This window comes from Lepisosteus oculatus, chromosome 6 (assembly GCF_040954835.1).
Source record: "Lepisosteus oculatus isolate fLepOcu1 chromosome 6, fLepOcu1.hap2, whole genome shotgun sequence".
Classification (NCBI taxonomy): domain Eukaryota; kingdom Metazoa; phylum Chordata; class Actinopteri; order Semionotiformes; family Lepisosteidae; genus Lepisosteus; species Lepisosteus oculatus.
This window is the reverse complement of record NC_090701.1, coordinates 39273651-39296314: the sequence shown is the minus strand read 5'-3', so window position 1 is coordinate 39296314 and position 22664 is coordinate 39273651. Positions and strand designations below refer to the sequence as shown.

The following is a 22664-nucleotide window of genomic DNA, read 5'->3' as shown; positions in this document are numbered from 1 at the left end:
ATTTCTCAAGGTTAGTGCTCTGACAAAGCTGTTAAACTAGAGTTCTGCGTCTGAAAAGCCTTGCATTTTAAAATCAATTTCAGAAAATCCCAGAACTGAGATAATACAGAGCCCTGAAGGAACTAGTTACTGCAATAAACCCAATTAAAGATTCTTACTCCATTAAGCAAAAAGAATTAGTGGTCTCTGCACTCCATTAGAAGAAAATGCCGATTGGATTTGTAATTTACACTAAACTGAGAGGGGTGGTATGAATGAGGAAATCTAAAGAAATCTTTGTGAGTTTTGTATAACGGGCTGCTAATGGCTTTTCAACCCAAGGGTTTGCCATCAGCTGCAATAATCAATTCCAACCCCATCCCACCCCCACATCTCTTAAAGAGACGAATGCAATCAGGAAACAAAATACAAGAGACATCTGCTGGTCAACATATAATGCCCTGGGGTTTATTTTTTGTGAGAATTCTGTCACAATATTTTTTCCATCTTCCAGGTGGGACTAGAAAACCTCAAGGATAAATTATGCCATTGGACTGGGCATTCAGATTCAGGTACTGACAAAAAACTACTAGTAGTCTGTTAAGTACCATACTCTTCACAGAAGAGAGCTCATTATTTCCAAAGGAAGGCACCCGATATTTGTGGTTCTGGCCTTGCAGCCTTCTGGAGAATCTTAAAAGGAAAAGCTGGCTGTTTTTTTCATCTTTTTTTTTTTAGAAATTGGAATGATGATACACGTACAGCAATTACTGCATTCATCTCCCTTATAGCCTTTTTTTCTATGAACAAGTAACAAAAGAATGAAGTCTTTCGATACAAGGAGGATACAATCATTATCACAAGAACAAAAAAAAAGATACAAAAATAACCTTTCAATGTTTTTTTTTACAAAAGAAAAAAAGGGAAGGAGTAGCTAAAAAAAGTAGCCAAACAAAAAAAAAAAAGAGGTATTAGGGACTCCACTGTTATGAAAACTAGGGACCAAAATTATATAAAGCAGCAACAGTTAAACCAATAAAAATAGTGCTTAATCAGAAGCAACACAGGCTTCTGGGAAGAGACTTCACCCCTAGCTTGTTACTTGTCTTGGGACAATAGAAATGGAAGATCCCAGTAAGTAATCGATTACCCACTAACAAACCGATGCCTTAAATCCCCCCCCTATTCTGTATGTATGTCACCATTAATTCCACATGATACACAGAAAACTCGGGGACCCAAAGGGGACCCTAGTTATGTTCACAATATACAAAATACCGAGGAGTCCATAGCTACCTAACACATTTACTACAGCACAGGAACCAATGAAGGTACAGTGTACAAAAAAACTGTAAACACAGCACAATAAATAGATAAAACAGCAGGTTCCGCACCATGCACATGATGTGATGACACATTTTGTCTCTATACAACTCTCAAATCTCACACTCTTACCAGTTGCAATTTTTTTCATTTTTCCCAAGTGCAAAACATCACAAATGAACAGTTCTGTATTCAAGTAACGTATATACAAGGGTATTACAAATATGCAGTACTGTACATATAATTGCCATATTCATAATTTACAGACGTTGATTCCTCTTATTAACAGTAACAAATAAAAAATGAAAGCATGAGAGATGAGCATTGCAATTAAGTCCCAGCAGTTGCCATGGAAACACAAATGTGCTGCATTCCACCATCCCTTGCATTCACAATGCTACTGATGCATAGCACCTAAACCAGTCCCCAAGCCCAGGTCCGGCCCACTGGCACTACGTTACTTCCATGGCCACTGTATTGTCCGCTATACTGCTTAGTGCTGGCTTTTCTTTATCATGGTTTTCCCTGCAAAGAAAAGACACAAAGTTATTGCTTCCTCACTCAAAAAGATTCATAAAAAAAAAGATGCAGATTGTCTTAGTGGTTCACGGGTGCAAACATCGGAGGTTGGATAGGAGAAATAGATGCATATCATAAACTACAGTGGGCACAACTGAACTATCTACAGGTACAGAATGCAACAACCTTCCCATCTACCCATTGTCACAGTGCTATCTGTCACAGTGGTATTTTTATCACTCAGATGTAACACCACGCTTAAGAGCTTTGACATACAGGTAGTCCCCCCTTACAATTTTTTTTCTACAACGGAGCACACAGATCTCTACCTAGTTTTCTAAACATGAGCATGTGTTCGCTGTAATGAACAAAATTCCTTTGATGGTGAGCATTCTACTGTAAGTGTGAGAATACACTTCAGTGGGAAGTGTAGGTCCATGCAGCCTACATTCTCTCTGTTTGGATTGGAAACTGCAATAAAGCGTGTAAATTCAAAGTGATGAAATATGAACCCGTTTTTGACATAACGAGCATAATTCCTCCTCCTGCTGCTTACTAATGTCAGCTTTCTGGCGAGTTTTCAGTTTAAACTTGAACACAACCTTAATTTTAACATGTTATAAAGAAAACGAGTTTATTCTTTATGGTATTTAAAGTACTCAACTCACTAAAAACCTTAATCATAGAATAAATGTAATTACATCATCGTACAATGGAAACATTACTTAACATATGGAAAGCGATTCATATGTTAACAAGGCCTTAATGGCAGTAATTTAAGAAACTGTTGTCATTGTAATGATTCTGTACTACACAATTTTCATATCTACTTACCGGGATTAATTTTCATATAATGAATGACATTTGCTGTACTAGAAGTATTACATTTTTAATGCATTGCACTGAAAATGTTGAGAACAGTCTACATCATTCTGCTGAAACAGGTCATTTTACTTGATATGAAATGTAAACGGTTTCTGAAAACGAATATCTTCATCAAACACCACACTGTGGCAACTTAAAAAAAGTCTGGAAGCACAAGCAATATTTCTTGCAGCGTTTAAAAATGACACTTGCCTGATGCATCCCAATGAAAACACCTTGCCAGAAGTAGCTTTAACACAGGGAACACTGCGATAGGCTTCAATAATTCAAGAGGTACATTACGCCACCTGACCTTGTTAACTTGGGCCAATCAATCACTGCGTTAACCACTACTGATAAGCTGCTCAAGTTCAAAAGGTCTTTAATCTGGACCATTATATAAAAGGAAGGTATGGCAAAATAAAACATTTACAGGGATCTGGGTATTAGATCTTACTTTCTAGTGCTCATATTAGTTAAATGCCCTTTTAATTAAACCCAGATCTCCTTATGGCCTTAAACAATAAGGGAAGACCCGTACCCACTAGTGTACATCTTTGGGAAAGATACCTGGCACACACTTACCTTGGTACTATATCCATTGAGGATGAGGCTGTAACCTTGGGCATTTGACAGTTTGTTGTCGCAGCCAACTTTAAGGCAGATGACGGAACTGTGTTTAAAGTCCTAGGTATATGCCGCGCATTCAGAGTGGCAATAGAGTTCACAGCACCTCCCGACGAGGGCATCAGTCGAATGTTATTCCCAATCAGGACCTGAGTTGTAGAGTTGGCAGCAGTTCCGTGGTGACTCAGTGCACTGTGGGAACTCGAAGTCTGGGTGTTGTTGGAGGGCTGGAGAAAGGTGGAACCCACTGCGGTCGTCGACTGGCTTGTATGCACCAGTGCAGCGGGTGTGGTGTTAGCGAGGTGTAAGCCCTTGTATACTCCTGGAGAAAGAACAGAAAACCTGCATCAGGGCCGTGGAAACTGCAGAAAACGGATGACAATGGTTTAAAGAGGCTTAAGTTGAAGCTCTTCCACAGTAACTCAAAATTGAAATTTGTTTTAATGTATCAATTTGCCTTCAGTTGAGAAAAAGCAAAGCATCATATTAAATATCCGTATAGAAGAGGCAGAAGAGCGTGCACTTAGGTTCAACTGGCAGAATGCCACCAGGCCCTGGAGAGATTTTAAACAGAAAAACGTTTAGTGAAGCACTTCCAAAAGTGCTAATGTAGCAGCCAGTCAAAAAAGTGACAGAACTGAACCTGGCAATCATAGGCAGTCTTACTTCTGTTAAATGTAAAGTTATGGAATTAGGAACGAGTTAACACACATGAAACGGGTAAAGATGAGGAATAAATGCTCCAAATGGGGTGACTGAATTCCTGGAGTACCATATATTAGGATCAGTACTCTCTGGATTTATATTAATAATCTAGACTGCAGGATAGAGCTGAATAGAAAGATCAACACTGCAGAAGCTGCAAAGGCATACATTCATAACCATTTACACAGAAGTCTAGCCTGGGAAAACATACCATTTACATTCAATGCAAACAACTGCATACAGTGCAGTGCATAAAAATTACCTGTACTGTATGCTGAAATTTACATCTTTTAGATAAGCACTAAAAAGGCAAACTGTTATGAGTTTATTTTTATTCAAAACAAAAGGATATTATGATAAAACTGTACAATGCACAAGTTTGCGTACGATTTTAGTCACGAACACTAAAAATAAATATTTGCACTAAATTTGTCCGCAGAGCACAGGGAACATCCACAGCCTCAAACAAATCCCTGAATTTAATGAACTAGTTTTAGACTTATACAGATAAAAATAAGGATATTAGATTCAATAAGGATCCATCTAATGAATGGCATTTCCAAGAAGTACCAATCGCAGTATAGTTCATGTATGCGTCTTATAGCATTACAGCTGATTCAAGCCCATCACCTATCTTTAAAACCGAAGCCACTGAAATTTTAAAAAAACAGGAAACTTTAGATACTCTGTTACCCCCACCTCAGTTTGATTCTCAGCAGAAAGAAGCCACAAGCTATTGCACATATTCTTTTAAAAGCAATTTTATTTGCTGAAAGTAGGAGGGAATAGATGAGCAGGACAAGACAAACCTCTGACTGTTCAAGGCAAATGATATTCAAGTTTCTAAGATTACCATTACCAACAGAACAATGTTTCAATATAAGACCTAGGGTATTTCACCTGTTGTTGTTCGTGATAAGGAAACCAATCTCATCCCCTCTCACCTGAGGCCTGAAGGATCCCATTGACTCCGATTCCGAGCACCACCTCCTCCTTGGCTTTGAACGCCATCAGCTGCTCTGTCGTCACCAAAGCGGAGGCAGCAAACTGGGCGCTAACAGAATCCAACGTCTTTGATACCAAACCCTGCAAAAGACCGTTAAACACCACGTGAGACCGATCCTATACCGGCATCCCTGCATGGGAGGCAAATGGTCTTCATTACAGACGGACAAAGTTAAATTACACTCTGGTTGCTCTTGATGTTAATCATTCTCTTGAAAACCGCACACGTTGTGAAAACCACTACCTGTGTACTGTTGGCGACAGAGACATTTGCTTGCTGTTGGATCTGTGCAAGCTGCTGTTTCTGCATCAGTGCTAGCTGCTGTTGGTGTTGCTGGTATTGTTCGGCTGTGAATGCTAAACAGAGCAGAAAGAAATAGTTGAAGGTCAAAACGGTCACTTTCATCCCACCAGGCACTTCTCTAGGAAACTTCTAAGTCTAAGGGAACTCCTAAATAAGGTGTTGCTGAGCACAATTTAAATAGCCTTCTGCAGTATCAGTACTGAATGTTTTATTATGTAAATACACATTTTGTATTCAAGGCTTAAACAGCATATAAATATGCATTATACTATACTAGTTACCAAACAGGATTATTCTAAATATAATGGAGTCACAAACATGAAAAACTTTTAACGTAGGGCCACCTCAGAAGTATTCAAGTCGGCTTTTCACATTCTGTAAATTGGGCAAATGTTTTGCTACATCTAATTTATTGGTAAACCTTGCACATCTCCTTATAGATGCAGTCAATAAACCAAAAAGAATGCTGGTTTATAAAATAACAGAAACAGGAAAGGAGCATATCATACACCAGCCTGTGGCAATAAACAGGACAGAACAGCAAAAAGAAACGTCATTCTTCACTCCTGACAAAAAGGAAACAGAGTAAACTTATCTGACATTCACCACAGGTGACCTATAAATGTCACACGATGTAAGGAAATAACTTAAAACCTTCCACAGCACCCTGGACCAGAGATGAAAAGGAAACCCTTACTGTCGCTGAGCGAGTCCCCTAAAGCACCTCCAACTAGTTCCTGGACAAGTGCCCTGACACTCGCTATATCCTACACCACTGTGGTGTTCTCAAATGACATGTAAGAATGTGCCTTAGGCCTCCCCTACTTCTTATTCCATAGATTTTGCAGCTGTGTAGTGTAGAACACGTGGCAAACACAGAAAAACAAAAGTAAAAAACAGTGGACAAAAAGCAGCAAATCTAAATGAAATCAAGGGACCTTCCAACACAAACAATACCTGGCCCTGTACAACATTAATAGCTATAGAAAAAGGTTGATCGATTCCTCCCTTATTTTGGGACTTGAATTGACTAAAGAAAATAAATCTTTGTACAATATTACCTGCACAAAAGACCAAATGAGGACAACCTTCCATATTTGTTCACATTCTGGGAAGGAAGGCTCCTTCAACATTCAACGTGAAAACTAAAGCATCCTATGAATGTATTTATAAACCCCTCGTTCTAACTGATTCTCCAGCCCTATCTCAAGCCAGCAATGGAAAAGTCACTACATGAATACAAAATACTGTTCTTTCAAAAGCTAACATTGCTGCGTTTTCTAGAGGTCTAATGAAAATGTTAAGTAGCAGCAGCAACGACGACAACAACAAAACCTTTTCTGTACTCACTTCTAATAAAGAACTGTTGGCCCTCAAAAACCTACTGGGAGATGGTCAATTCACAGCCAAAAACAAAGAGTCCTGAATAATTTCACGCATCAGTGAATTTTCCAATTACCTTTCTCAAATACTTAAGGGATAACAATTCAAACTAACTTATGATTTGTTACAAGAACACAGAACCCCAAAAGCAAAACACTGGAAGACAAAAATGGGGGGGGGGTTGGGAACACCTTATAGTGGAATAAACGGATGAAGGGAAAGGACAAGCCATTCTGGTGACATACCAGCGATGGGCGTGGAGCCAGTGCCACTTCTGTTCTGGGTGGAGGCGCCCCCTGCCTGGGTCCCAGGTTGTGCTGAGGACGTCCGAGCCAAGCCCCTGTATAGTTTCCTTGAGGAGACATCTACACTGTCCGCATCGTGTAGTGGTAGTGTCCGGGGCCTAAAATGTCTCCACCGACAAGACTTAATGTTCAATAATATTTGACTGAGGTCTCTAGAGGGATTTCTGTCCGAGGTATTTGTTTCTGAGGTACTGGCAAACTTGTCAGCTGAAGAGGGCTGCGGGGAGGCGAGCATTTCCGGATCCAGCCGATGAAATACATTGTCGTAGTCTGTGTGTGCTCTGTCCAGTAAGACCCTGCGCAGAGAAGACAAGACAAGAGCAGGGTCAGCCCCTGTTCCATGACCTTTCAATGGTAACATGGCTTCTAATCCACAGCAAGAGCCGTAAAGCAGTAGTATTAAGCTTGTGTTTAGAGCGACCACTCATTTCTGCTTTGTGATGCGAGGGAATTAGTACTGCTATCTCTGGTTGCAACAGATTTCTTCATTCTTTAAATGGGAGAATTGCGGAAGTTCTGACCTGTACAGCTTTTGCTCAGGTCTTTTTTTTCTAGATTTAACACACTGATATGAAATCTCAGTACTGCAGGCATTTCTGAACACTCTACCTTTCAATTCACCTACATCTTTAACTTGAAGTTGAAACTGACAGCAAGACAGTTGTTGATGGACGATAATCTTCGATAAATGCTTAGCTTCTTAACGAAACAACCGCATTAGCTTGGTAATGAGTGGCATCCAATGCCAAAGGAGCAGCTCAGAGCATCGAAAGAAGCTTCTCTCTTATGATTGCAAGGACGTCAGGAAGATTACCAGGTGCATGGACATTTAATTGAACAGATCCAACCGTTAAATTCATTATGCAGGTTAACATTGGTCTTCAACATGGAGTTGATTGTGAAGGTAGTAAGCAACATGCGGCCACCACTGGTAGCAACACAAGCTGTATATCTGTGACACAGACTGCACCGGGCTGCAGATGTGGAGTTGTGGGACTCGGTGCTGTTCCCCCTTCTAAATCCTGGGCCCTAGACGACCCAACTCAATCCTTAAATCTTGGATAAAGCTCAAGTTTGAAGAGTAGAGTGTCCACAGTGTAACTGCCCCATTCTAACCTCCCAAACTATTAAATGAGCAAACACAAAGATGAGTGGCACAAACGTGTGATCACAACAAGCAGGGCATGTTGATTCCATGATATTCCTTTTTTGATTTTCCCCAGATTAGATGAAATCCCTATCACCTGTGCCCAGTCAACAATCCCACCTGATAATTGAATGCATTTGCAACAAAGTTATTCAATTGTACTGAGGCAAGTCAGGATCACAATCAAGATCATGCCAAAAATATTTGATCAATGCCCACAGTATTCTTTTAAAAACATACACAGAATCAACAGTGAAAAATTGACGTTAAGTATATAATGCATAACATGTACAGTGCAAAGCCAAGTATCCACATGCCTTCAGAAGTCTGAGTTGATATACTTTATTTTTCAAATTTCAAGTTGGATTTAAATTTTAATCACTGTTGCATTGCGTGCCGTCTGAAATGTTTTGCCCACACAAAATCAAAACATCGGGGGAGGGAGTAAGGTTAGATCACTATTTTTAATTGTGAAAAGCTTAAAAAATTTTACACACTGGTCATGCTCAACCCATCACCCCGTCTCAAAAATCTTTCCTTGTGCTTCAAGCAGTGAGTGTTGTGCACTGCACATTTTGGCAAGGGGTGCACATTGTGCTAAGATTCCCCCATTAACAGCAGCATAGACATGCCCAGACAATGACAACATATGAAGCACAGAAAAGGATGGAGCCAGACAGAATGATCACTTGTAAAGGGTTAATGCCAGTGAATGTCCAGGCCCGTGAGTTCTTTAGGAAGAACGTGTTTGGGAACAATCCGCGGTCACTGTGCTCCTGCAGAAAGGCATGCCTCCTGGATTCCTGTATCCATCACGTGGAGATGCCTGGGCTCCAGGAATGGGGGAGGAGATTCGGGTACTGGCGGAGAAGCTCACCTGCCGCCTCGTCCAATGCGCCGGCGTGCGAACCCCATGCAGCGCCGGGGGACGGTGAGGGTCGTGAGGCAGTATCTGTAGCGCACATCTCCCACACCTCCCTCTGAAGGGCTACACCACGGCCAATTGCCTGTTTGGTCCAACCGAGACTGTGGGGTGGTGGAGACAAACGAGAGAGGAAACAGACAATATAAGTAACGTAACTTGCTGTCATTAACCTGTAGTGACAGAGGAAAAAGGAAATGCAAAACTTACAGCATAGTATTGACAGCCAGCCTTCCTACGAAAAGCAAATGGACCGTCTGGGTCATTCTCTTCCTCAGCTTCCGAGGAACCTGAATGAATCTTAAAGAGAGAAAAAGCAGCCATGAACAACTGCAGGTAGTTTTAGGTGCAAGACTTAGAAGCAGCTCTTATTAATGGAAAATCTGATTTGCAGATCTTCATTTTTTTCAAAGGACAGTGGCTCTTCAGCTTCAGCATAACTACCTGGGAGAAAGGTTCTTCATCTGAGCTTGGGAAGTCGTACTGATTTAAGTCCTTAGCGTTGAAGACTGGCAGTACAGAGGGACCTGATTGCTGAGGCGCAGCAGAAGTAGATAAAGGTAAGACTTTGGGCTTCTTCTCGTACTTCCTTTTTGTTCGGACAACTTCCGTCTTCTCTTGCTGAAAAAATAAAACAGAACCCTGATGGAACCTAAGGTTTTCTGAAAGAAAAGTGAAAGGCTTCTCTGTTTAAACATGTATGGCAGCTTAAAATTCTGCTGAGCCAAACGCCTTTTCTAAAAAAAACACTTAAAATCTGTTGTGTACTGCCTACTGCTCATACCTGGAGTCAATAACCATACATCACATTTTCAAAATATTGCTCTGGGCAAAGATTATGCGATTAGCTATTCGAGATAGGATTAACACTGACAATTGTTTCTGGTGGTATCCTGACAGTTGTGCATTCCTTTAAGACCTTGGTGTCAACTTCAGTATCAATAGAGAATTAGGAGCCATTCAACCTACAGAAATATGCTACGAACTTTGAACACACCTTAGGTTTGTATTCTTTAAGCTCCATATGATCCTGATGCTTAAACTGATTGCTGTTCGACAGTGGAATGATGGGCATTGTGTACGTTGGTTTCACTAGCTGTCGCTGAGCCAAGACCTCTGCCATAATCTCGCCACCAAAGTCAGCTATACTATACCTGAACAAGGGCAGAAAAGAGCACGCATTAACAGGATGAAAAAAAATCCAAAACGTAATTTAAGGCAAGAGTGAGACGTAATGAGCACAGACTGGCTTATTAGATTAATATCTGGCTTGTGGGAATGTCTGAGATAAAAGAGCAGGCATGCCTGAAAAAGTTCATTACTCTACAGTCCTTCAACACTTTCTTTCAAGATGCTTTGTGCAGCCACAAGGGAAACCATTCCTGAAAGCCATCCTTACCTCCAGCTCTTCTCCCTAAGCTTCAGTGTTTTTTAAAGACATCCAAGAGTGATTGCTGTAGGTATCTTTCTCATTTCTACATGTGAGATTTGCCTTTTCGCTGCCTTAAGCAATTAAGGCTACTGGGATTGCCCAAGCCTAGGTCTTTCATTGAAGAAAATCAGGTTCAAGGTAATTAACAGCTCTGGGCATATGCAATGCATTCAGTTGGATGTTTTTTTAATATTTTTCATGCATTTTAAGTAAGAAGTCAGTCCTTTTCTGGCTTTTTTGTACTTTTGACTGCAACAACCGCATGAAGGTAAACAGATTGATCTCGAATACATTAAGAACTGCAGCCATTTGAACCAACTTTGCCATTAAGCTTTTGTATTCATTGACTTAACACTAAGGCCTAGGAGTCTAAAATAATGATATGCATAACTATCATTTTGTTCAAAATTACAGAGAACATTTCAAAGTATTCAGCAGATCGTGGCAGTCCCATTTTCTATTATGTTCCATGTAACAGTTAAGACCATTACTTATTTGTCCTTTCTAGGAACTCCTCAAAAAATGTTTCTCTCTTGCAGCAAAGGCGGAAGAAACTCAAGATGAAAATATTTTACTTTCCAGGTTGAAGGAAATGTCACAGAAGATCTTATTACATTTCAAACCTACTTCAGTACATGCTGTATGTTCGCTTCCACTAATACAAAGAAAACCGCAAATGAAGAACAGCTTAAAATGTATACCCTATTACCATTCAGGCTCAGCTTCTTCCTTGACTCCTCGACGTACACCTTTTCTATGCTTATGCAAAAGGTATATTTTACAACTGCTTCGTTGTATATAGGGGAAAATTGCTTTAAGTTAAGGAGAGCTCAGAGGCTGCTTACCTCTTCTCTATGATCTCCAGTGTCAAGTGCAATAGCTCTCTTTTACTCTTCTCTCTTCTCTTAATCATCTCCAAGATGGTCACAGCTCGGCTTAGGTCTCTCCGCAGCTTCAGCATTTTCTCATACGATGCCTCATCATTCTTCCGATTCTGCAAGATGATACAAAATAAAAAAAAACTAAGACATGAAACATTTATGTTTATGCTTAGAAAAAAACAAGGAGCCCGTTTTATGTACTCAAAAAGCTCCTTGTAGCAGGAACAAGACCACTACAAAAGCACAACCACAAAAATGTCTATTTCAGACTAGGGATGTTGAGATTAACCAGTTTCACTATTAACCATGTCCCATTTTCATAACTGTGAGAATTTTAGAAGCCTCTTTTTAGCAGCCTCATGTTCCACGATGCCCTGAACAATTCCTCTCGCGAGGAAGTCACGTGTGTGTGCGCTGGGCCTGGCTCAGCTCAGCTGGCTAGTCCAACAACACCTTAGCCTACAGAGAGCAGACGTGCTGTGAAAATGACGGAGGGATATGTTATCTCAGCGTTATATCCACCAAAAAAGCACCTAAGATTGGCAGTGTGGGAGCATTTTGGATGTCTAAAAAATGATCAGGGGGTAGTAGAAGACGACGGATACCCAATTTGCAAAGCGTGCCATAAAAAAGTGGCTGCCAAAGGCTCCAATCTGCTTTAGCGTCCCCATAATCACCACCCATCGCTCTATACACAAGTCAAGAGAAAAAATAAACTAGCTAGGGTTACACTAGTTTAAGTTAGGGCTCGCCCTGGCTGGAGTAGTGCTCTATGCGTACTTAACGTTACTTTTGTTTTCATTCGAGTTAATTTTGTGGGGATACCTCGATCCCTTATAAACTTTTTCCTATAATTGTTGCTCACCACCAGTCCATCCACTAGCCCTGGCATTAACGTATATACACTTTTTACTGACGAGTGACGAAGTTCCAAGTGAGGAGAGGGACGGGCTGAGACTGACCTCTCTGAATATTTCCATCTGCCACTGCCTACTTCCCCATCATATTTGTTTTTAATATAAAGTAGGTTACATGTTTTATTTGCAGGACCAAAAGAATGTTATGAAAAAAAAAACATGCTTAATTATGCCATGCTTTGTGTCTTTTTCCCCTCCATAGTGTCACAGAATAAATTACCTGAAAAAAAAATAAAACCAAGAAATCGGGATTATTTCCCGAGACTATAATCACGCCACCAAAATCTCACACCGTGACACCCCCTTTTCAGACTAATATCTCTTGGGAACACAGATTTCTTGAACTGTCCATCACTAAATTGTTTTAAAAGCAAGAGAACAAGTTCACACCTAACTGCATAAAGAAGTAGTGTAGTGAACCCTACAGTAAAACACGGTACAAAACCTAGTAAAGTATTCAGGCCTGGACTGCCAGACTCAAGAGACAGTTTTTACCCCCAAACTATCAAATTATTAAATTTCAGCCCCTCTTACCTACGATCTGAACACTCACAGTACCGGCTCTCTATCAAAACTCAAACACATATTGAAATCTACCTCACATATCAAGAAGCTCACTCCCCATTATTTTCTATCCTTTCTTTCATTCTCTTGATGTATGATTTTGTACATTGTCTGTTACCAGTTGTTGTTTTGCATATTGCCCCTTGTCTCGGTCTTTCTTTTCTTATAAAACTGTATTGGCGTTGGGGTTTTTGGTACTTCTTACCATTTGAGAGCTAGCTAAAGAGCATTGCGTTATACCATATACCTGTATGTGAGTATAATGACAATAAACTTGAACTTGACAACTCTACAGGGGTAGAGAGCTGTCCTCAGAAATGAACAGCCCAGAACGATCCAGCTCAAGAGTTCCAGAGGCCGCAGTCGCCCTCTCCGGGCCGGAGCGCACACCTTGCGTGTCTGCATCTTCTCGGTCCTCCTGCGGAAGGCGACGTACGGGTCGTTGGTGCTGGAGCCATCGCGCTTCTCCTGCTTCACCATGGGGATGAGGGAGGCGCTCTTGCAGCCTTTCCTCTTGCGCGCCCAGTACTCGAACACCTCCCGGATCAGCTCGTCGTCCTCCTTCAGCAGCAGCTTCGCCTCCTGGAGAGTCACCAGCTGAGGGTCAAGAGAGTGAATTCACCGACTGGGTCTCCGGCAAGAGGTCAACGATAAACAAGATAACGAACGCGGGCTTAACGACTGCCGAGTTGCTCAGGCTTCATTATTTTAACCCGTATCACATTAAGCCTCCGAGTGTCTTATGAGTGGCCTACGAAAACATTTCTCTTTCGCAGTAAACATCACAGAACCACACTTGTCCAGAAGTGTATATTTTTGGTATATAGCCAGGGGCAGCAATAACCCAATGAAGTACAGGTGGCTGAGTGTTAAGCCTGAGAAAGAGACATCTCAGTAAACCAGACACACCCAGAGCCAGTCAGTTCCTCTCACACTTCTGTCATCTGCGAGGTGGTGCGCTGGAAGCTAAAACTACTGGTTTAGTCTGCACAGTGTGTGTGTGTGGGCTCCGTCCTGGAATAAACTGCATAAACATACATATCACCACCATTTTCAGGTCAGTCCTATGCCACTTGGCAAGGTTAATGGAAATGAAGAATATCATGGATAATAAACATTATGCACAGTTGCTATATCCGGTCAGAGCGTGAACTAGTTCACAGTTTGCAAGCTGTTTATTTTTTGTTCAGGTGTACACGGGAGTTTTGACTGCCACAAAAGACTGCGCTACAAAACGCCAAACTGATTCTGCTTCTGCCGTGTGACTGGGAAGACCTCAGTGCACATCATGCTGGTTCACCTACACATCGTACTTGTAGGGCGTCGCCTTTCTGGACAACAGCTAAGTAAAACAGCAGTGAGTGGGATCAAGTGAAAGAGACATCATAATGTTGCCACTCAGTTATTATATGGTTGAACTATGGAGTTCATCTGCTATAACACTACTGCATTACATGCTCAGTTGACGTCTTTAGCCAGTTAATTTCTAGAACGTCCTTCTGGGAGTAGGAAAAGCTTTTGTCGTTTTCTTCAGTCTTATGTAAAAAAAAATCAGCTCCGTACGAAACGCTGAAACAAATCGAAATCCTCCCCAGTACGAGGACATCCATACAATACTTGGAGATCACTTGTGACAAACAACTGACTCAATGACTTGCGTTCAGAGAATAGCAATGATCTGAATCTTTTCTTGACTGTTTCAGAGAAGCAATATTGGTCCTTGAGGTTTCAAATTCTTGGACACTGCATCTCACGACTGTCAGGTTCTAAAGAAAATATTTCAAGAAAATTTGACAAGAACAAACACGAGAAGATATTCATAGCCGGTTATGTGTATAAATCAGAAGTAGACAGGTCAGATCTTCCCTGTCACACGGCAGAAGCAGAATCCGTTAGGCTTGTTGTTTTGTAACAATCAAAATTTCCATGTACACCTGTTTGTACCAAATCCCTGTTCTTATACCCTAAGCTAAAAAGCAAGAAAATATTTGATGGAAATGTCCAGCGAGCACAAAATACAGAGACACAACTGGTAATCAAGGAGCAGGGAGACTGCATACAGTCTGCATGCCAAAGGAGAAAAATGTCTGTGGCCAATGATTTCTCAAACGTTGAGGAATGAACTATTTTGGTTAAAAATGAAGTGCAATTGGATTCCATATTTGCGTTCCTTTGGAATCTTGCATTGAAAGATTCAAATTTACTGTCCTGGTGAAAGGAGCGCTCTTCTGTACTCCTCAGCTTTCCTCAAATCAATGCTCTCTTTGCCCGAGAAAATCTTTTTCTGACGGCAGGACTTATTTTACAACTTTATTTTAGGAACATTAGATGGCCCATTATTTCTACACAGAAATGCGTTCTAAATTTTGGCTAAAGATTCAAACGTTCGTCAGATGTGTAATGGTAAAAAAGTTAAATGTTTGAAGGTTACATTTTTGAAGGCCTAATGTTTAAGTTAAAACTACATCACCAATGTGTGATGACCTTACACAGACTAGGTTTGTTGGTTCATGTTCGTTAATATCGTGTCCACGTCAGAACTGGGGTCTTTAACAGACTCGCACAGAACCTGATTCTCATGCTTTATCATTGTCAGAATTTGGAGCTTGATGAGAAACAGTGGGGAATAAATATAAATTTGGACACCAAATGAATCAAGACAAGTGTCAAAGTAAGTCTAACTGTGGACATGCATTTTACTGGAAGATCAAATCGTGGGAGGAAATGAATAAGTCAAATTAAAACTGAAGAACTGGGTCACCCTAAACCAAACAAAACTATCCTAATAAACTTTAGCCAGAGTGATGGTCACCTGCTGTCCACTGCCCCTTTCCAGACGGTCAATCATGTCTTCAAACTGCAGAGGAGTGATCTCCATTTTCTTTTTCAGCTTATTCACAAACGCCTCATCTTCTGAATCCAAGTCATAGTCCGGCTGCTCGGCATCCAGGCTGAAAGCTAAGAAGGGGAGAGAGGAAAAAAATTACACATGCAGCAAGCATTTCTCTTCACTTAAAAAAAGATAATCAAATCAAGGGCTGAAAGCAACAAGTCATTCAATACTGTTTGAAATTCATCAGGCCAAGCTAGTTACAGTCGTGCCCAATATTCCTCTTGTATTTAATTTAACAAGAGGCTAATGTGACAGACCCTGGACTGAATGCAGCCTAAGTCCCAGAATTTCCTTCAGCGGTGGACACGGGGTAAAAATATTTATTTTATACACTCAGCATTACGTCACAACTACATTTCACAGTTGAACAGATCGCCTAATGTCTTTAGAAAGTAATTGATTCTGTCAGCTCCCACACACAGGGAATCAGACGTAATAATGCCCTTGGACTTTTACTTCTACGGCTAAGGTACAGAAAATTGACTTTCAAAATACAGCATCACATAACCATGGCGCTAGTGGGTAATGAGCGATATCCAAGTTACTTTCAAATGCTTCACTACAGTGGACTGCTATTTGAACAAACTCATTTTACAAGATGCAGTACACAAATTATGGTCTTAATTTCATTGCAGTTATCAGACATTAGAAACATGGGGCACAACCAGCTACTTTAAGTGACTCCTGTAATCTGCAATTTTCCTCATCCAGCAGGTATAAAATACTTTACTACTGACCTTACCGTTTAACTGTACTTCAGAAAAAGTCATCTGTAATTAAGCTAAACATTTGACATACTTTGCCAGGGTAGAAGTAGCCCACTTTAACCTGCCTTCACAATCCTCTCTTCAGCATAAAAACACTTCAACTGTGGAAATTTTAGAACTAAAACGTTCCTATTAAATGTTCATAAAGTTAACTGTTGAGATATACACATAAATGGTTTGCTTAAGTCTATTATGAAAAATGTTTCTCCATACTTTAAGAATTTCTAAAGTTATTTACAACCAGTGAAGGCAAGTCTTGTTTTTATAAGGCAAAAAACAGACACGTTAGGATGCTTTTACAGACATGTGCCTGGCTGGGGACCGTTTTTAACAACTTCACAACGGAGCAAAGCACGTCCCACTCACCAACAAAAACTGGTCACATTGACGAGCCATACACAAGATAATTACTGCAGTGCGCATCAGGAGTCAGGCAGGCCAATGGCACAGGGGCTCAGACTGCTGCCTCCCAGCTGGAAGGTGAGTGTGCCACGCAGTGGACTGGCGTCCCGTTCGGGGTGGACCCTGCCTTGTGCTGTTGCATGCTGGGACAGGCTCCACCTCCCGAGGAGGACCCCTGTCGTCGGTCCTATTTGATTCTGGAACCCCCTTTGATTTTTTGTTGCGATCTGCTTTGTGGCTGCTTTTGCACTGCATGAAGCAGTTAGAAAATGAATGGATGGATATAAGTAGTTTAAATGTTTCCCGAAACATGTTTAATAGCGATTTTCATTGGCCTCTAACAAAAAATGCATTTTGCAGCACAACATGTGAAGTCCTTCAGAAGCAAGATTACCCCTTTTTGCTCAATAGGAAGCACAGAAATTAAACTTTGGCATTTTATTTCAGTGTTTGATAGCACCCGAGCAAGGTAGACGCACTGAAAGATATCCACAATCTGTTTCAGCTTAACAGATCTTCATACAGGTCTGTTTCTTTATGCTGTTTATGAGACGAGTCAATTTTTCTCCACGTTAACAAGACTAAATCTAAGAACATGGTTTTAACACCAAAAAACCCTTGGTTCTGCTGTTCTGAAGAGATTCTGGTAGAGTACCAACTTTCAAGTATACATCTAAAGCAAAACTCTTAAAATACATCACTCAAAGCTGAAATAAACAAACCCTTCACTGACACCCCACAATAAAATGTACCCGTCTGAAAAACCTGCATTTGCCACCTAGTAATGCAGTTAAAACTACACAAATAAAGGTCAAGTGGGAAGGCAGGCATTCTAAATGTAGACTACTAACTCCACATAGTGTGTATATTGTTGTCATGATACAATGACTGCGAACAAATCACAGACAACACTGATAAATAAGATTACACTTAGGAACATAAGACTAGATTCATACAAGAGCCCATCTGGTCCTCTGACAAGCAGGTAAACTACCCAAGTTTCAGAACCATGCATTCTAAATACAGCTGTGCCAACAGATTTAAAACTAACCAAATTTTACTTGTCCTTCCAAAAAAGCAACCCCATTACCCGCTTGTGATAGAATACCAAAGACACCACAGTTGAAGGAACTTGTCTCATTGATCAAACTGTTAAAATGGTTCAATTTTAATGTTTAAAGCTGTGATGAGAAAAAAGCTCTACTTGTTATATAATGGAGATCAGCAGCTCTGAGGTAATACATTTCTTTACTCCAAATAATGCAATGTCATCAAGGCAGTGCACAAATAATTGTTATAAATAATTATGACCTTGTAATGACCATTGTATTTCACTAGTGCTGAACTGGGGTTATGCTGGCATGTGCAGAAACCTCTGTATATTCTTACATTACCAGCTGAAAAATTCCGGGTCATTTAGAGATGAATATGAAATATTAATGCACGCTTCCACAGGCCAGTTAAATCAAGGAACCATGCTAACTATTAAAGAAAATATTTTATAAGCCTTATTTGAACCTATTTCCCTCACGTGCACATGTAAAAACGAATCGATGGCATTTTAAAATAAGTTCTAGACAAAAAAGGCATGCATCTAAACAAATCACACCCACGTTTTAAAGTCAAAGCAAAAGTATAGTCTGCAGCAATGTTTTTCATCCAGTACTTACGCTGTATGTGAATAAGCTGCTTTGGCATCTTGAACTCTCCGGGGTAGAGAGATTCATAGTAGGCAATGTTGCTTTCTGCCTCCGGAACCGGAATAACCATGTTATCCCGTTTCTCTCCATAAACCTGCTGTGCTGAAATTGCCCTCTGGAGATGGTGCTCCTACAGAAATAAAAGTTAAAAATCCATTAGGACTTGAATAAACATTTCCGAACCACTTTTTCCAATACAGGGTTGTGGGGGAGCCAGCAACCGGGCAGGATACATCCCGGACAGGACGTCAGTCCTTCACAGGGCAGACAAACACTCACACTAGAGCCGGTTTGTCCTCAGAAGCCAATTAAACTACCGGTATGTTTTCGGACTGTGGGAGTAAGCCCGGTCACCCCAAGGAAACCCACGTAAACACAGGGAGAACCCGCAAACTGCACAAAGACAGCAGCCCAGGAGCCTGAGCCCCAGCACTGCAAGACAGGTATGCTAACCACTGCACCAACCTGTCACCCCTCACTCTTCAGTTTTAATACTTGCTTGCAATTTTTATAGCTAGGTTGAAAAACCTCAAATACCATGAAGCACCACTCTTGTGAGTTTCTTAGTGATGACCCAACCCCCAGCCTAAATAAGCACAGCAGTGCAGACGACTGTTGAGAACCGCCACATTTACACATTACCAAGCCCACCCCTATACTGTTGTACAATGTAGTGCAGTTTATATTGTGTGGTTGAAAAAAGACCAGAAACCCTCCGTTATATAATAATTACAGTATTAATTCACTTAGTTTAACTTCACAAGTTAATTAAAATAACATCAATCTACTAAAACAACTAATTACATACAGTAAATCAGCTGAAAAAACATGAATCCCTCCTCTGCTTCCAGTGGATGCCTGCACTCTTTTCACATGATAAGCATGCCCCACTGTCGCAGCTGACAGAACCGGGAGTGTTCTTTACAGGACAGAAACAAGACCAGGCTGGGTAGTGGGTACTGGACAAGGGGCAGGGAGAGGTTCACTCACTAACTAGACTTCTCTCGTGATTGTAGTCTGTTTCACAACTTATTTCCGCGTTGAGCTTAACAACCTTCGGCTTGGTTTCACCAAGCTCAGCTCTGCTTCCAGACAAGACCTCGTAAGACGGGACTGAATCATTAAAAGGTGAATTCATGAATGTTAAATTTACACACATCGAGACCCTGCAGTACCAGAAATGCCTGAAAAGGAAGCCATGTGTACAACCAGGGCAAGCACAGCCTTTGCTTATTTTTCTCCTTCCATCAGTGAGTGTATCAAAGAAGCACCCCCCACCTCCCATAGTCAATATTTCCACATTTCTCTTTCAATGTTTGATACCAACAGGGACCACTAAAAGGGAACACCTGATTATTATATTCCCAGTTGTGATCACCTGCTCTCTCTGAACCAGTTGGAGGTTCAGAACAGACACCGTGTTATTACAATCCAAAATCACATCTCTGCCAATTTCACCAATTTTCTCTGCACAAAGACAACGAGCTAAGGACAAGACAAATGTGAGCCTAAATATTGCAGGTTGCTACATTACATACAAATGTAGAATAAAATCCATTTTATTTATGCTCAGTATCAAGGTGTCAGCCTCCAAAATCCAGAATCTGAAGAGATATTGATTATGATCATAGTGAGTATGATTGTTCTTGCCACACACAATGGAAAATCTCCTGTGACTTGATCATCAGAAAAACTCAAAGTGGTTTCATACCCACACTCTTAAAGACACTATCACTGACATATTGACATTTGGATAAACTGGTAAGGCACAAGTTTAAACAGCAGCATGTCATGTCCTGCAAGCAATACATTAAAAAAAAACTGCTTCTGTTTTAAAGGATTCTATCAGACATCAAACCTTTTAAAGAAGAAATCTAGAAAATGTTGAGAAAACGGAGGCAAGGTGTAACTGCAGAGCACATGGGCACGAGTGTACAGGCATGGCGATATCAACAGCATCACTTCTGCTAGATGTTTAAGTTGTAGGAAGACCCAGTAATAGTCTGAACTTTGGAAGCCCTCGGAGACCACAAATCCAACTTAGGATCCGACTTAAGAAAAAGATCCAACACAATGACTAAATCAGTCACCTTCTACACAAAAAGTCCCACTCTTAATCAAGGCAGAACTTCTCTGACCCAGGACATTACCCATTCCTGTGCTCTTCCTCCACAGCAAGAAGGGTGGAGTGAGGTTATGTACTGGCTATCACTGACGTGGAATAATACTGGCACTGGATGCATTCCTGCAACGACATCTTAGTCCAGACCTGAATCGCTCTCTTCACTTAAGCAGCTCCGGGCAGAAACAAGCATTAGATTAAAATATGCTACACCGACAACCCACTTCAGTGAATTATACCAGGTTATCAAGCCAAAACATTAATGAAAAAGGCCAAGAACACTTACCATGAATTGGCATGTTACATAGTTTTCAGTGTCAAATATCTCGTTTTCAGAGACTCCTGCTAAGTTTTTAACCACAGTTACCTTTAAGTGCACTGTTGTATACTTATAACCTCTATTAACCTCATACCGTATTTTTACCCGAGAGAAATTAAAGGTGTTGCCAAAACTATCACTGAATTCAGTCCAATAGCTTAATTGGAATATGCGTCTCTCTTCCAGACTGAAAGAAACACCTGGAGAAAAGTAACCCTCTTAAATGCAATTTTGGACCAATAACCTGCCAATAAGTTACAACCATGAACTGTGAAAACACCTGCTCTAACACTTCCCCAGACCAACACTTCATGGGAAAGTATGCAGGAACCTGTTCATCTTTACACCACTGACAGAACACCGGGTAGGTCAAGCCCAGCCTAACTGGACCGATGTTTCTCAGTCTACATTTGGAACAGTTGATTTTTTTAAAATACTGTATTAAAGAGGCTGTATTGCCTTCTCATGTGACGCTATCTAGTTTAAATGGAGTGAAAAAACCCAGAATTCGCCACAAAACATTCCACTGCAAAATATTCAAACAAAATGAGCTAACCATTGTGGTTAAATGGCTCACCTACAATGTTAATGGAACATTTTCAGAATGGTCTGCTTTGGCATCCAAATGTAAACAGCGTGCAAGTAGAGGAAAGAAAATGGGTGAAACTGAACCCTTTAAAGTCATGTGGAGGAGAGATGCTAACCTACAACCTCAGTGCTTGTACATCAGCTGTTAAAAAAAGACTGCAAAGTCTGATCTGGAATACGTTATTGCCACCAACAACCAGGGCCTACAGATCTGCATTGTAGATAGTCAAGTTTTCAACATCATTTTGAAACTGCAGACTTCTGAAAAATAAGTTGTGACATGGCAGTGCAACGGATTCTTACTCATTTTATTAAATACAAAAAGCAAACTAATCGAACATGTATATCATGACAGTTGAAGGCGGGTCTGTAGCTTTGGATCAGCAATAATTTCCTAGATCTTTTAACAGCACAGTCTAAAACAACGGCACTAACAGAGACCAGTTTGATGAAATGCTACCTCAAAAGTCCTTTGGCCTATTCTTCCACAGCTCAGCAGTCACTGCAGATCTGTCTCACCACACAGGCCTGCTTCCTTCTGGAGACCAGAAGGCCAAATCCTTCCTCTAAAACCGCACATGGATGAGGTCACGAACTTCAGAAACACACCAATGTCTATGGAAATAACCACCAAGAGGAGCAGCCCAGACTTGTATTTAAAAACTTCCATCCCAGTGCATTTTTGAATGCTATAGGCAAAGATATGATCAAAGCATTTCCAACTGTTCATCAACAGACACTGTCTTGCAAAGTTTATCCCTTTGAAATGTTTAAAAATGCAAGGTCTGAGCATTTATAGTGGGCAGTCGTGCAAAAAAAACCCATCCCTACTACTGAAAAACACTGGTTTACAACACAAGCCTTCAGAAAAACTGCACCCGGTAATTTAAGGTAGTTGTTAATTCTAAAAAGGTAATACCTCAAGATTGATTAAACCAAAAGCAAACTCAAAAACCACCTAGGATGAGCCAGGAAGGGATCACTCATATACCAGTC

General features: G+C 40.8%; 1 protein-coding gene across 2 annotated transcripts in view; it reads right to left on the bottom strand.

Annotated features, from left to right (window-relative positions):
- Positions 1 to 425: 425 nt before the first annotated feature.
- The window catches only part of LOC102694754 (enhancer of polycomb homolog 1), a 67761-nt gene continuing 45522 nt past the window's right edge, over positions 426 to 22664 (bottom strand). For both annotated transcript variants that reach the window (XM_069191235.1, XM_015354026.2), the window contains 13 exons: positions 18610 to 18769; positions 15690 to 15835; positions 13268 to 13474; positions 11361 to 11509; positions 10081 to 10237; positions 9528 to 9704; positions 9294 to 9383; positions 9039 to 9187; positions 6955 to 7310; positions 5267 to 5379; positions 4962 to 5103; positions 3271 to 3634; positions 426 to 1827 (listed from right to left, as the gene is read on the bottom strand). In XM_069191235.1, the coding sequence (XP_069047336.1) occupies positions 1755 to 1827; positions 3271 to 3634; positions 4962 to 5103; positions 5267 to 5379; positions 6955 to 7310; positions 9039 to 9187; positions 9294 to 9383; positions 9528 to 9704; positions 10081 to 10237; positions 11361 to 11509; positions 13268 to 13474; positions 15690 to 15835; positions 18610 to 18709 (2223 nt within the window). In that variant the 5' untranslated portion in view covers positions 18710 to 18769 and the 3' untranslated portion in view covers positions 426 to 1754. The remainder of the gene's footprint in view (positions 1828 to 3270; positions 3635 to 4961; positions 5104 to 5266; positions 5380 to 6954; positions 7311 to 9038; positions 9188 to 9293; positions 9384 to 9527; positions 9705 to 10080; positions 10238 to 11360; positions 11510 to 13267; positions 13475 to 15689; positions 15836 to 18609; positions 18770 to 22664) is intronic.